This window comes from Echinops telfairi, unplaced genomic scaffold, assembly GCF_000313985.2.
Source record: "Echinops telfairi isolate 266 unplaced genomic scaffold, ASM31398v2 ScPeMD7_4225;HRSCAF=4972, whole genome shotgun sequence".
NCBI lineage: Eukaryota > Metazoa > Chordata > Mammalia > Afrosoricida > Tenrecidae > Echinops > Echinops telfairi.
Window position 1 is genome coordinate 20,787,966 of NW_022108124.1, and position 12,757 is coordinate 20,800,722.

The 12,757-nt window shown below is 49.3% G+C and overlaps 1 protein-coding gene across 1 annotated transcript in view; it reads left to right on the forward strand.

Moving 5' to 3' along the window:
- The window catches only part of ANKUB1 (ankyrin repeat and ubiquitin domain containing 1), a 50,574-nt gene extending 38,144 nt beyond the window's left edge, over positions 1-12,430 (forward strand). The window contains exons 4-5 of the mRNA XM_013006130.2: positions 3,998-4,927; positions 12,058-12,430. Coding sequence (XP_012861584.1) covers positions 3,998-4,927; positions 12,058-12,187 — 1,060 coding nt within the window. The 3' untranslated portion in view covers positions 12,188-12,430. The remainder of the gene's footprint in view (positions 1-3,997; positions 4,928-12,057) is intronic.
- The last annotated feature ends 327 nt before the right edge of the window (positions 12,431-12,757 follow it).

Here is a 12,757-nt window from a genome sequence, read left to right on the forward strand (position 1 = left end):
GGCTTCTTCCTTGGAGCAGCGGGTGGATTTGAACCACCAACTGTGCCGTTCATAGCCCAATGCTGAGCCCTTGGTACCACCCATGACCCTTATGACCCATATAACTCTGGTCGGTGTATTTTTTCCTACTAGGAAGATCACCTGGGAAGTCACGGGTATGGCAAAAGGCCAGGTGATCAAGAGGCAATTCGACAAGAGCGTGAGTTAGATGGCGCAGGTGTTAGATGCCACCCTAGCTCACCTCCGTCTCTGCGACGACGGAGAATGGTAAGGTCTGGCCAAGGGTGTCTCAGACAGTGCCTGCTGGGCCTCTGTCCAGGTTTGCTTCAGTGACTCGCTTCTTGGAATGCCCTTCCCTTACCACCCCACCCCCACCCCAAGTTATGCCCGGCGTACGGATTCTTTACTGAGATCTATTATGTTACTCCCTTAAGTCACCATGCGGAAGTGGCGGTGGCTGGGTGTTAACAATCCCACCTTCCCTGTGGAGAGCTGGGTTCCGTTTCCAGCCAATGTACCCCAATGCCCAATCATCAGCCATCTGTCAGTGGGGGCTTGTGTGTTGTTCTGACACTGCACAGGTTTCAGCGGGACTTCCAGACGAGGACACACAGGGAAGAAAGACAGGTGATTTACTCCCCCCCCTCCCCCCAAATCAGTCCATGTCAACCCTTGGATAACGGTCCCGTCCCGTTGCACGTGAGTCATCAGGTGATGGGGACAATGAACAAGGTGGTCCAGCACAGACATGTTGCTTTGTCACAGCTCCAGATAGCGCCCCTTTGTAGCTATGTCTCCAAGGCCAACAGCCTCCCTATTTCTGTTTTTTAGGAACTACTTCACTTTTGCTCTCTGTTTTGACTACAAAACCACACCCTTCCTTTCTAATCATCGTTGTTACTAGGTACCACTGAGTGGGTTCCGGTTCAGAGCCAACCCGTGGACCACAAAACAAAATACCACCCAGTCCTCCACCATGCTCACGACTAGTCTGATGTCTGAACCCATGTGACAGCCATGGTGTCACTCCGTCTCCGGGAGGGCCTTCCTCTTTGTCCCTGCCTCTCCACTGCAGAAGCACGATGTCCCTCTCCAGAAACTGGCCTCTCCTGATAACTGCCCAAAGTTGTGAGATGAGGTACGACCGCTTTGCCCCTAAGGAGCCTCTTGGTTGTACTTCTTCCGAGACAGATCTGTTTGTTGGGTGCAGACGATGGTGTTTTCAATATTCACCAACACCGATGTGCAAATGCACGGATTCTTTGTCAGTCTTCCTTCTTCAATGTCCAACTCTCACACGCATATGAGGCCATGGAAAACACCAGGACGTGGTCAGGAGCACCTTGGTCCTCAAAGGAACACCCTTGCTTGAACATAGCAAGATTGACCTAGTCCCGCAGATTGACCGAATGCAACACGTCATTGATCTTATGCCTGCTGCTTCCATGAGCATGGAGTGGAGATCCAAGCAGGATGAAATCCTTGACTACTTCAATCTTTTCTCTGTTTATCATATTTCCCATCTGTCAGATTTTCAAATCATAAGTCTGTCATATTAATTACAAATCCTTTAGAAGCCAAAAGGTATAATTTTTCTTTCTTCTGGGCACTGCAAGTAAGCTTATTTTTATTTTGTATTTATAGACCACCAGGACAAAGTCTCCAAGCTTTCTAGGTTTTTTCTTTGTTTGTTTTGTACATTTATAAAGTATTGTTTAAAACCTTTCTCCTCAAGTGGCTTAAAATTTTGGAGAATTCAAAAAGAACTTCTTAAGGAAGAGGTTCTTGATAGAGATGTTAAAAAATAATTTTTAAAAATATGCACTTACTTTAGGAAAGTACAGAGTCTCTGAGACCCCATCATTTTATTTTCAAAGTTTGTAGCTCAACAGAAAAACTATGTGCCAGGAAAACTTGCGTGTGGAAATGATGAATATGCTCCACGTTGATTGCAAGGCTTATTGTGGTTTGAGCTTCCTCAGAGGTTCCTCGTAGGACCAGCCCAGAGATCTACCTCTGACAATCACCCATTGAAGGGCCCACACGGTAGAGGTCTACTCTGACATAGCTACACAACTTGACAGCAGCTGTGGTGTTGTTTTCCTGTGTGTGTTATGAACTGTGCGAGCACCCAGGATCCTGGAAGACATGGGGTTCCTGTCTTCAAGGAGGAGCGTTCTAGTGGACAAGGGTAATGGCCCGGGAAGCAAACAAAGCACATCCTTTCTGGTAGTGAGAAGTGCTACGTGAAATGCTTTGGGGTAGTCAGAGACGGACTTTGTGTGGGTGCCAGGGTGATGGAGTTGGTTACTCATTGGGCTGCTAACCTCAAGGTCAGCAGTTCAAACCCACCAGAGGCCCCTTGGGAGATAGAGAAGTCTTTCTTATCCTGTAGAGGTTTACGAGCTCTGAAACCCTAAGGAGCAGTGCTACTCTGGTCCCCGGGGATCAGACTCTGCCGGATGGCAGTGGTGAGTGCTTTTCTTGCTACCTGGTTGGGACGGCCTCTGCCAGTAGGTGATGGCTGAGCTGAGCCCTTAATAGAAGCAGCAGCTTCTCTGGAGATGGGAGGAGGGGCTTTGGGGGCAGAGGGAAAGGCGAGTGTACAGGCCCTGAGGCTGAGGGGAACGGGCAGCTGAGAGACAGACTGGGGGTTGCAGGAATGATGGGATGGACGCGGGACTGGGCGGGGCAGCCAGGTGTTGAGTGGTCATGTCAGTCAAAGCAAGCAGTTAAACTAAAATGCAGTGGGGAGGTACTGGAAGGTTGGAAGCAGTGGACAGTACCCTCTAACTTACAGACCCAGAAAAGCTCTCTCAGTGCTGTGTGAGCAAGAGCCAGAAGGAGGAGAAAGGGAATCCGGAGGTGGGAGAGGAGTCCTGGCGTTGGTGGGGTAGGGAGGGGGACAAGCTGGGTTTGCATCCAGAAGGAGCCAAGACATGAGGGTTGTTAGCAAGACAAAGCACCCCCAGCATAATTTAAAAGATGTTTATTATCAAGACAGAAAAAAAAGCCTGGTCCCTCTTTCCCTGTGGAGGTAAAATAACACCCTCCCCTTGGGTCACGGGGAGAAGACGAGCCAGTCAGGGTATAGTACAGCCCCAAGGAAACATACAGCTTTCCTCTGGTCCTTTAACCCGCCCCCCTTACTATTATGACCCTAATTCTACCATACAAATCTGGCTAGACCAGAGCATGTACACGGGTGCAGGTAACAGCTGGAAACAGGAAAGATAAATCCCTTGGGACCAATATTGAGAGTAGCCTTACCAGGAGGGGAAGGGGAAGGTGGGAGGAGAAAGGAGAAACCAATCACAATGATCTACATATAACCCCTCCCAGGGGGGCAGACGATAGAAAGTGGGTGAAGGGAGACATCGCACAGTGCAAGACATGGCAAAATAATAATTTATACATTATCAAGGGTTCATGAGGGAGGGAGGGGAAAGGAGGGGAAAAATAAGGAATTCATACTAAGGGCTCAAGTAGTAAGAAAATGTTTTCAAAATGATGATGGCAACAAATGCACAAATGTGCTTGACACAATAGATGGATGTGTGGATTGTGATAAGAGTTGTATGAGCCCCCAATAAAATGATTTATAAAAATAAAATAAAATAAAAGTAAGCACTTTGTAACGTTGACTAAAAAGAAAAAACAAAACAAGACACAAAACACTCTTGTTTCCAAAAATATGCCTGAGCTCTCCCAGTCTTTTTAAAAGCGTGATGTTTCTCCCTGAGCATTTTATTTCTATGAAAGAGCAGCCGATCTAGGAAGCTGAGCTAAGGGATGGCCCTGTCCACACATAGTGTGACCACAGACCCTGTGTCATTTAACCAGCATAAGGCGACTGACTGGCCCTTCCCTGAAGACAGTTGACGTCCAGGTTAGGAGGAAGGGGACATTGCCCCCACAATGTCTCCTGGGTCCTTAGCACGGTGGCCTTTGTCCGGTGGCAGGATGGCTAATCCCATTGTTCATGTCGCTCCTGCAGGTATCAGAGAAGGGTGGCCTTGTACATCGCGGCCTTTTACGGATACGTGGAGCTCACCGAATGGGCCCTGAAGCAGGGCGCGCGGCCCAATGAGGCAGTGGGCGCCCATCCCTGCCGAGCATGGTGCCACAAAGCCCTGCACGCGGACGTCTCTAAATGCCCCATTCATGCAGCCGCAGAGACGGGCCAGCTCTGGGTTCTGAAGGCCTTTGTCCACTGCAGCGTGCTGTGCCTGGAATGCAGAGATGCCGCGGGCCAGAGCCCCCTGACCCTCGCGCTCAGACACCGGCACCAGGACTGCGTGCTGTATTTGCTGAACAAAATGTGGTCCACCGTCTCCTTCCCGGAAATTGCGGTCCCCATGAGGATTTACCTCCGAGTGAAGCAGTGGATGCTCAGGGCGCACCGCCTCCGCCTTCATAAAAGCCAGCTTCCCCGGGCCAGGATCTCTGGGGCCAGAGTAGGTGACCCTGTGGCCGTGGATGGTTTCGGCAAACCAAGCATGACCTCCCAAAGCTGGTATAAATACCAGCACCAGGGGCCCCGCGGCACCCGGTGCCAGCTCCCCCCTCTCCAGGGAGGGTGGGCAGGCGGGAGAGCTGGGGCGACGACTCGGGCAATTTCACTTCCGAACCCGAGGGAAGACACCCCCAGGTTTCCTCCACTGGCAGACGCCAGCAAGGCCTCTGGAGGTCAAAGGCATGCAGAGGAAAATCAGAAGAAAAACAGGGCGCGAGAAAAGTTGATCAAACGTGCCTATCTCCCCCAAGTGCCCCTGCCCCCCGTTTCCACAATGGCATCCGCATACCCTCCGTGTTGCTCCGCGACCCCCAGCGCTGTGTTGCTACTGGGCTCGTCCTCCGCGGCCTTCGCGCGGCACAGCGGGAAGACCCCACGGGAGAATGCCATCTACTGCCTGGCCGTGGCAAGGTCAGGGGGGCTCGCTTGGCGCGTGGGGACAGCAGGGTGGCCGTTCTGGGGTAGAATCCTTGCCTTCTTGGGGTGACACAGGGTGGAGGCCTGGCCAGCACGCCTGCAGGGCGGCCGCCACCATCTGTGGCTGGGGGTGCTGACCAGGATTGGACCCACCTAGGACAAACGCCTGGCGATCTACTGCCCCAGACACCAGCCAATGAGAACCCCGTGGCTCACAGTGGCTGGTTCCCATCTCGGTGCCGTTGGGGCTGAATCGATGGCAAGAAATAACGTTCGGCGGAGAAGCCGCAGGACAAGGCTACATTGTAGTTCCTTTCTCCGTTGGTCTTTAGCGCAACTCTGCTCCTTGGCTCATTGTTGCCACCTGGTGGCACGAAGACTTGAAAACACCAGGCGACAGCACACAGGGTTGACAAAGGTTGAGGAACAAAACTGCCAACTCAGCCTTTATCATTTATTAGCTAACTCTGGGTAGAATTATTTAAAGGACCACCATATCTATATAAATATGGAAAAAGATATCATCACGGATAGTATTGATAGAGAGACATTGTGGTGAACGGACTTACTGCGCCTAAATTGTTCACTCAAAAAAAGTTAAAATGGAGAATTGTTTGTGAGGTCTATCTTACCCCCCAAAAAATTACTTTTAAGGAGATCATCTAAAACTCTACAAAAAGACTAGGAAATAGTGGATTGAAAAATGTTATAAAGCTGGTCTTGAAAGCTGGCTGCAGACACACCCAAAAAGGAAACATTGTTGTTTTATCAACAGATGCATTTACGTATTGTGTTAGGCAGGATTCTGTAGAGAAACAAAACCAGGACACTTATGATTATATACATATATATGGATAGGCTTATACCGTGAGAAGGAATATAACAGCTAATTAGTCCACACAACTGCACAGAGGGCTTAGTTCAACTCACTTTTGTGGAACAGTTGATATGCTGGAAGTCCTTCAATTCATGTGGTCCAAGGCCAGGAAATAGGCAGCAGAGTCCTCCCTTGGGCAAGGCAGGCAAAGTCTGCAAACAGCAGGGTGGGTCAGCATGGGAGTTTAGCAAAACAGGCCCCATGGGGTCTTGAACTCAAGTAATGTCATGTGACAGGATCCACCAGCCTCAAGCTCAAGTGATGCGTGCACCAGCATCAGGCCTCAAAGGAGCCTCAAGTTTAGCGACAGGCTCCCCAGATTGGCTTGTCCCTCAGGTAGTGTAGCTCACAGGTTGAAGCAGAGAACGAGCTAAAGCAGTAGCATGCTGGTTCGGTCACCAGGTAACAAGAGGGAGATAGGATGCTGGTGATCTTTATTTATTTTGGTCATCCTCTAATCAAGCGGTGACCTGATTAAGCTCTGCCACATGTTCATATTGGCCTCGTTGGCACACTAAATCTATCACACATGTTGAATAAGTACCTGTCCTGGCCAAGGTGCAGACCGAGGCAGGGTGCAGAAGGGCAAGACGATCTGTGTTGGCAGAGGTGTGTGTGTGTGTGGGGGGGGGGGGGGGTTAAGAAGAGAAAGGCTCCTAGTGTCTCTTCCATGGAGACATGGAATGAAAACTCAATGAAATGCTTTCACAAACTTATTGAAATCTGTCCACGCTCCCCCAACCCATATTATATAAAGTGAATTTTTCAAAACAGAGTTATAAAATGTATGCCAAAAGTTACAAAATGTAGACCACATGTATGACTCGGTAAATTTTACATTTGCAAACACTCATTTAACAATCACCAGGATTAGATATGAAACATGTCCAGGACCCAGGAAACATTTTTTGTGCTCCTTGGTAGCAATTATTGATATCTAGAGACATGACTACTACTTGGTCCTCTATCACTGTAGTCTACTTTTGCTCATTCTTGAACTTCATATAAAAGGTATGGTCTATAATATGTAGCACATGCCTCTTAGGCCTGGCCTTTTTGTTCAACATATTAGCATGTATACACAAGTATAAGCTGAGTTTCTCAGCATATTTTTAATTAGCTTTTGTGGTAAAATTAGGTGCCTCGGTGGATATTCGGGTCGGCTTATACTAGAGTACATAGTAGCTTGTCTGTTCAAATCATCCCTGGATTTGTGTGTGTCAGTCATTCTCATTTCTACATGGTTTTCCATTGCATCAATAGAACAAAAGCCAAAAAAAACCCCCAAATCCATTGCCATTGAGTTGATGGTGACTCATCATGACCCTATAGCACAGGGAGAACTGCCCATTTGGATTTCCAAGACTTTAAATCTTTGAAGAGTAGACAGCCTCATTTTTCTTCCATGGAGCGAGTGGTGCATTTGAACCACTGACCTTGAAGTTAGCAGTCTAGTACATAGTCATGATGCCGCCAGGGCTCATGCGGTTTCATATTTTATTTGTTTATGATGGTTATACTAGGTGTGTTTAGTTTGGATTCTATTCTGAATTGAAGTTTAGAATGGTGGTTGCCTTCCTCTCTTGACTGCCTGGGAATAGAATTGCTGGGTCACCAGTTAAGTTTATGTTTAACATTAGTAAATAATTCCAAGCAGTTTTCCCAAAGAGACGGTACTGGCGTGCAAGTACATTTCGCAGTGGCTGGAAGTATCCAAGAGAGGCAGAGTGAAGATGAGCGGCCAGTTGCTGACAGACACGTTTGTGTGGAAGGCGGATTTGCGAAGGAGCAGTGGTAGATCCGGCTCTCTTCTGGCAGTTACTCCTAGAAAAATCTTCTTTCTAACCCTGTCTTCTTCAGATCGTTGCCTCTTCCCGCTCAGTCAGCCTTGCGTGTTCACCCCTTTCACGGCGACAATCCCTTGACCGCGCTCACCTTCCTTTGCTGGTAGGCTGTGGAGAGGACGGGGGTGGGGGTGGGGGGGGCAGTGTTAGTCTTTACGCCCTTCCAAAGCTCTTCTTGGTCTGATATGTGCCCCTCACCCAAATCATGAAAGGCAATCGGATGGCCTAATTGTTAGGTTTCTTGGGTGGGCCGTACCTCAGTTCTTGGCTTCGCACGAGGAAGAATTCATGCCAAAGCCTGGTTTGTGATCCAAGTAGGTTTTTATAAAGGATGGGAGACGTCTCAAAGGGGTACATACTCTTTCAGGGCAGCATGCCAAACCACACATGGGCTGCACTGGGGCTCAGAGCTAAACCTGGGCAACCTCGTGGGACTGCGCCCCCATACGTGGTGACCTGAGGCCAGAGAGACCACAGCCCAGCCCAGGGGGTGCAGGAGCGGGGTCAAGGGGAGAGGGGCAGAAGAAGGGGCAGCCATGCCCCCCCCTCCCTTGCTGGGGAGGCCTGGTTGAAGGTATTGGTTGACCCCATTGACTAAATCAAACCCACCTGGCTTGGGTGGGGGTGGGGGTGGGGGTCTGAATTGGAGCGGCCCAGTTAAAGGGTCCTCATAGGTGTTTTATGCTCACCTGATTCCTTCCCAACCTCCTGTAGGGGGCCTTTTGCAGGCCTGGGTGGGACAACCCCTGTCCCTATCTGACTACCTGACATAATCACTCACCACTAAAAGTCTAGTCCACCTCTCGGGTCAAAAAGACACAAATAGGAGAAGTCAACACAGCTATCTTTAGGTCAGCATCCACGAATGCAAGCTAGTATCAGAGCCAGGAGATGGAGAACTGTAAGGCAGTCCATGCTTCATGAGACGCCCCAGAGGAAGTAGACCGGGGGCAGGGGGTGAGGTGTAATTCATCAGATAGCCCTTACTGTATAGCGGGGGAGCCTGTCTCCCAGACAACTTACCGTGCCCTGCGTCACATGAAGGTGCTGGCCCAAGCACATCCATTCAGGAACTCCACCTTTAGATTCAGATAAATGTCGCTCTTCGAGTTAATTCGGAGGTGGGGTAGGCTTAGTTCACTGGCACCAAGTGCTAGGGGCTGAGTTAGGGTTAGTGAGCGCATGGGGCTGGGGTAGAGGTGACACAGGCTGATGCCAGAGGTCACGTAGCTTCTCAGTCTGTCACCTCTGGAAAATAGTGTGGGCTTTATACAGATCACAAAGTCTCTCCAAGGTGTGATTAGAAAATCGTCTTCCTTCCCAGGTGTTATCTGATTCCCTGGAAGTCTAATTTAGTAAGGATTCCAGTGTGGGGGTTTAACTCGGAAAGTTCAGAGTCCCTCCCAAAATGATGGAAAAATGGGAGTCCCAGCTGGGGACTGGGACGGCCCTGCTGTTTCGGTAAACGCAGAGCTGTGGTTTCCTCACTTTGTAGAAAGGACCAGGCGTGAGTGGGGCCGGGGACCCGTGCCACCATTCAGGCAGCTGCAATTGCTGAAGTTGTTCGCCTTGATTTGGAAAGTGAGCTCCAGGAAGACGCCTGAGCTTGGCCTGCTCGTGACCACCGAGCCCCTCTCTCCACGGGGTAGTGACTCCTGAACACCTCTCACAGGTGGCCTCTGTGCTGAGGATGCTGGGAGTCAGGGCAGCGTGCGCAGGAGGAAATCTCATGGGAGTGGTGGAGCCGTAGTTGGCGTGGCCAACAGGCAGTGTTGGTGTGGGTGCAGAGGGGAAATATGAACAAGGAAATACTGCCTGCTTAGAACCTTTTTAAAATGATAAAATACAGTCATATGTGTTTCCCATGAAACCTTCGAACAGCATCGAAATCTGAGAGGATTTCAAAGGACACCCGCCCGCCCCCAGGACTTTTTGAAGGCTCCTCCTATATAAACACAGATGTGAACGTCTCGCCCAACTCTGGATGTCTTTTTCAACTTCCTCTCACCCACCGTTCTCCTCCCCACAAGCAGCATTCTTGCTAGAACGTATCTATGTGAGACAAGTGCACGTGTCTGTCCCTTGTCATAGGAAGGGTCTTGCTGTGCTTACTGTTTGTCAATAAACAGCGACTGTGGTTGTTGGGAGAAGTCGAGTCCCTTGGGACGCAGCGACCCTGTGTGCAGTGGAAGAAACTCCTGCCAGTCCGGCACCCTTCTTCCCATTGTCATGTGCAAGCTTGTTTGCGCAGCCAGTCTCTGTACCTGCCTCATGGAGGGCCTTCCTTCTTTCAGTGACCCCCACATCACCAAGGATGACACCCTGTGCCAGGGACTGGTCTCCTTTTTCAGCCCAGAGGTCCAGACACAGAGTCATCTCAAACCTATCTTTAAACTATCTCCCATCAGAGGACACAGCCACCTCGATTTTAAAGACGTGGCTGCCTCCTCTTCTGTGTCTGCATATAGGAACAGACTGAAGCAGCACCCTTCTGCTTTATTCTGAGTTGTTTCGGGGTTTTCATCATGGCAGTAGTGCAACGAATCCTTTACGTGTGAGACTTACCTTTGGGAAATTTTCCATGGGATATTCTAATGGGGGTGAAAGTGCTTGTTGAAAGAACGTATGTATTAAGAAAATTTATAGGTGGTGCTAAAGTTACCGTCCAAAAAGGCTGCACAAATTACACCGGTTGTCCTATATAGTGCTGCCGTGGAAACAATAACAAAAACACTGTAGGGGTGGCTTTCAAGGACAGGAAGCTACTCCCTCACAGTTTCAAGATCAGGGTGTTAAAAAGCCAGACTTCTTTCCCTGTCGGGAAGACCTTGTCTCTTTCTATTTCTGCGGCTCTGGGGATTTCTGGGTGTTCCTTGGTTGCTTATAGATGTACTTATCTGGCATCTTATCTTCTCCCTGTGTTTGTGTCTCTCTGTTTGCTCTGTGAAATGACACTACTCAGAAGAGATTAGGTTTAGGACCCACGCTACCCTGTGTTCTCATTAACATAACAAAAGAAACCTCAAAGTCATGCTTGCATAGACAGAGATTAGAGCTTTAATATCTTTTTTTTGGAGGAGGTTGCTGGGGGAAAAAGTCAATCTATAACTCTGGGTCATGGATAGAGAATGAGAAGCTATTTTTTATTTCATGACTAATCTACAGACAGGAGGACACAGGGCCCAGGGAAAATTATAAATATATTTCCAACCAAGGCTTATATACACTCTAAGGGCATGCAAGCCCCCCTAATTACAGGTAAGTGCATAGGTAACAAAGTGACCTGTCCCTAACCCTAAAAGTCCTGAGTACATTGGAGGAGTAACCTAACACCAAATTTCTGGGGGCAGGAAAGGGGGGTGGCTGTCTTCGGAGTCTAGAGAGCAATAGCACAAGTCTGCCTCTGTAGTTATAGCTGCCAGCTATATAGCAATCAGCCATGCACTTGTAAGAAATTATTTTAAGGCAGTACTATTATGGGAGGAAATAGAGGGGAACAATATTAATTATGAGAAGGTGATTGGGACTCACCTCCAGCTCACAAGGGTGAAGGCCTCCCTCCACCCCAGAAACCCAGCCTGCCAGGCTTCTTAACACATGAATAAAGGCTTCATCCATATGCACTCCCTTCCTGTTCTCTGCTCCCCACACAGACCCACTACGTTAGAGCTGGTATCCTGAGAGAGAGCAAGCTGAGTGAGAAGGTGAAATTGGAGGTGTCAGTGGGATGTCGGATTACCAAATCGTTTCAGGTGGCAAATGGAGAGAGGGCATTTTGGAGAAAGGGCACAAGGGAAGAATCATAGACACAATGCGTCAAGGAGGTCTCGGGATCAGAGCGCTGAAAAGGGGCGGAGCAAAGGACAGAACCCTGGAGCACGCCGGCTTCTAAGGGGATACACACGTCCTGTCTCCTAAACGAATTCGCTTCTTAGAAAGCAGAAGTAGTCAAACGTCCATGGCTTTATAAGTATGTAACCAGAGAACGCCTATCAAACGTGAAGTCCCACTGCCCGATGAATGGCCAACGCCTAGTTGTGCTGGTGGTGGTGGACGGGGCAGGAGAAGGAAGCAGTCAGGGACCATGTAATGTACACAGGAGCCCACAGGAGGGCAGCTGGAAAGGCTTCAGAAGGCCTCCCCCAGGAGAAATCAGCGCGGTGTTCGTGGCTCTCTGTGTCGCGTGATGCGTGATGGGCTCTATGCCATCCGTACCGCCATGGGAGAGTGTTAGTCCCCTGGCGTCCCGAGGAGCTGGTTTTAGAAAGCTGCCCACTTCTTAGTTTCCCACCATAGCTCACGTAAGAAAATAAAGCCGTCAACCTGAAGGTTACCGTCGTGTCAGCTATGAGAGGGGAAAAGCATTCGAGGCCCCTTCCTGATCACGTCTTGTCTCCTTGCAGCGCCTTTAAGGAGAAGCCCTGGCTTCAGCAGTTGGGAATAGCAAGAGTCCTGGCCAAGAAGAGCGTCGCTAACCTGACTACTCCAGCAGCCCCGACCGCGCGTGCGCACCCTCTGCACAGTGTGCTTTGAGAAGCCGGGACAACGCACCCTCTGCACAGTGTGCTTTGAGAAGCCGGGACAACGCACCCTCTGCACAGTGTGCTTTGAGAAGCCGTGACAAGGGTCTGGCCAAGCGCGAGAGCAATCCACCAGCTCTAAGAAGATTCCGGTGCGGCACGACCCATGACCAGGCTGCTTCCTTTCTGACACCATGTGCTCTGGGATCCCATCCACCTCTTACAGTAAAAAAAGTGGTCAATTGTTTTGCTTAAAAAGTACGAGGAAGCTTACATAAGATTCGGAGAATAAACTTTGATCCACATGGCTCCATTTCTCAGTTAAGTCACCATTTTCAAGTGTAAATTGTAATGATCACAAATAAGATGTTTATTATGGAAAATCTAAACTTCAATCAATGTATTAATCAAGATGTCATATTTGCTGTACTCAGCACCGTCAGAATGCGGATAGGCAATAACTGTGTAGCTTAGTGCCCATTGAGGGTAGAGTTGAGGACTGGTATTTTCTTCTTTTTTTTTTTATGCAGTGAGAGAGTGAGAGAGTGAGTGAGTGAGTCAGTGAGAGAGTGAGGCAGTGAGA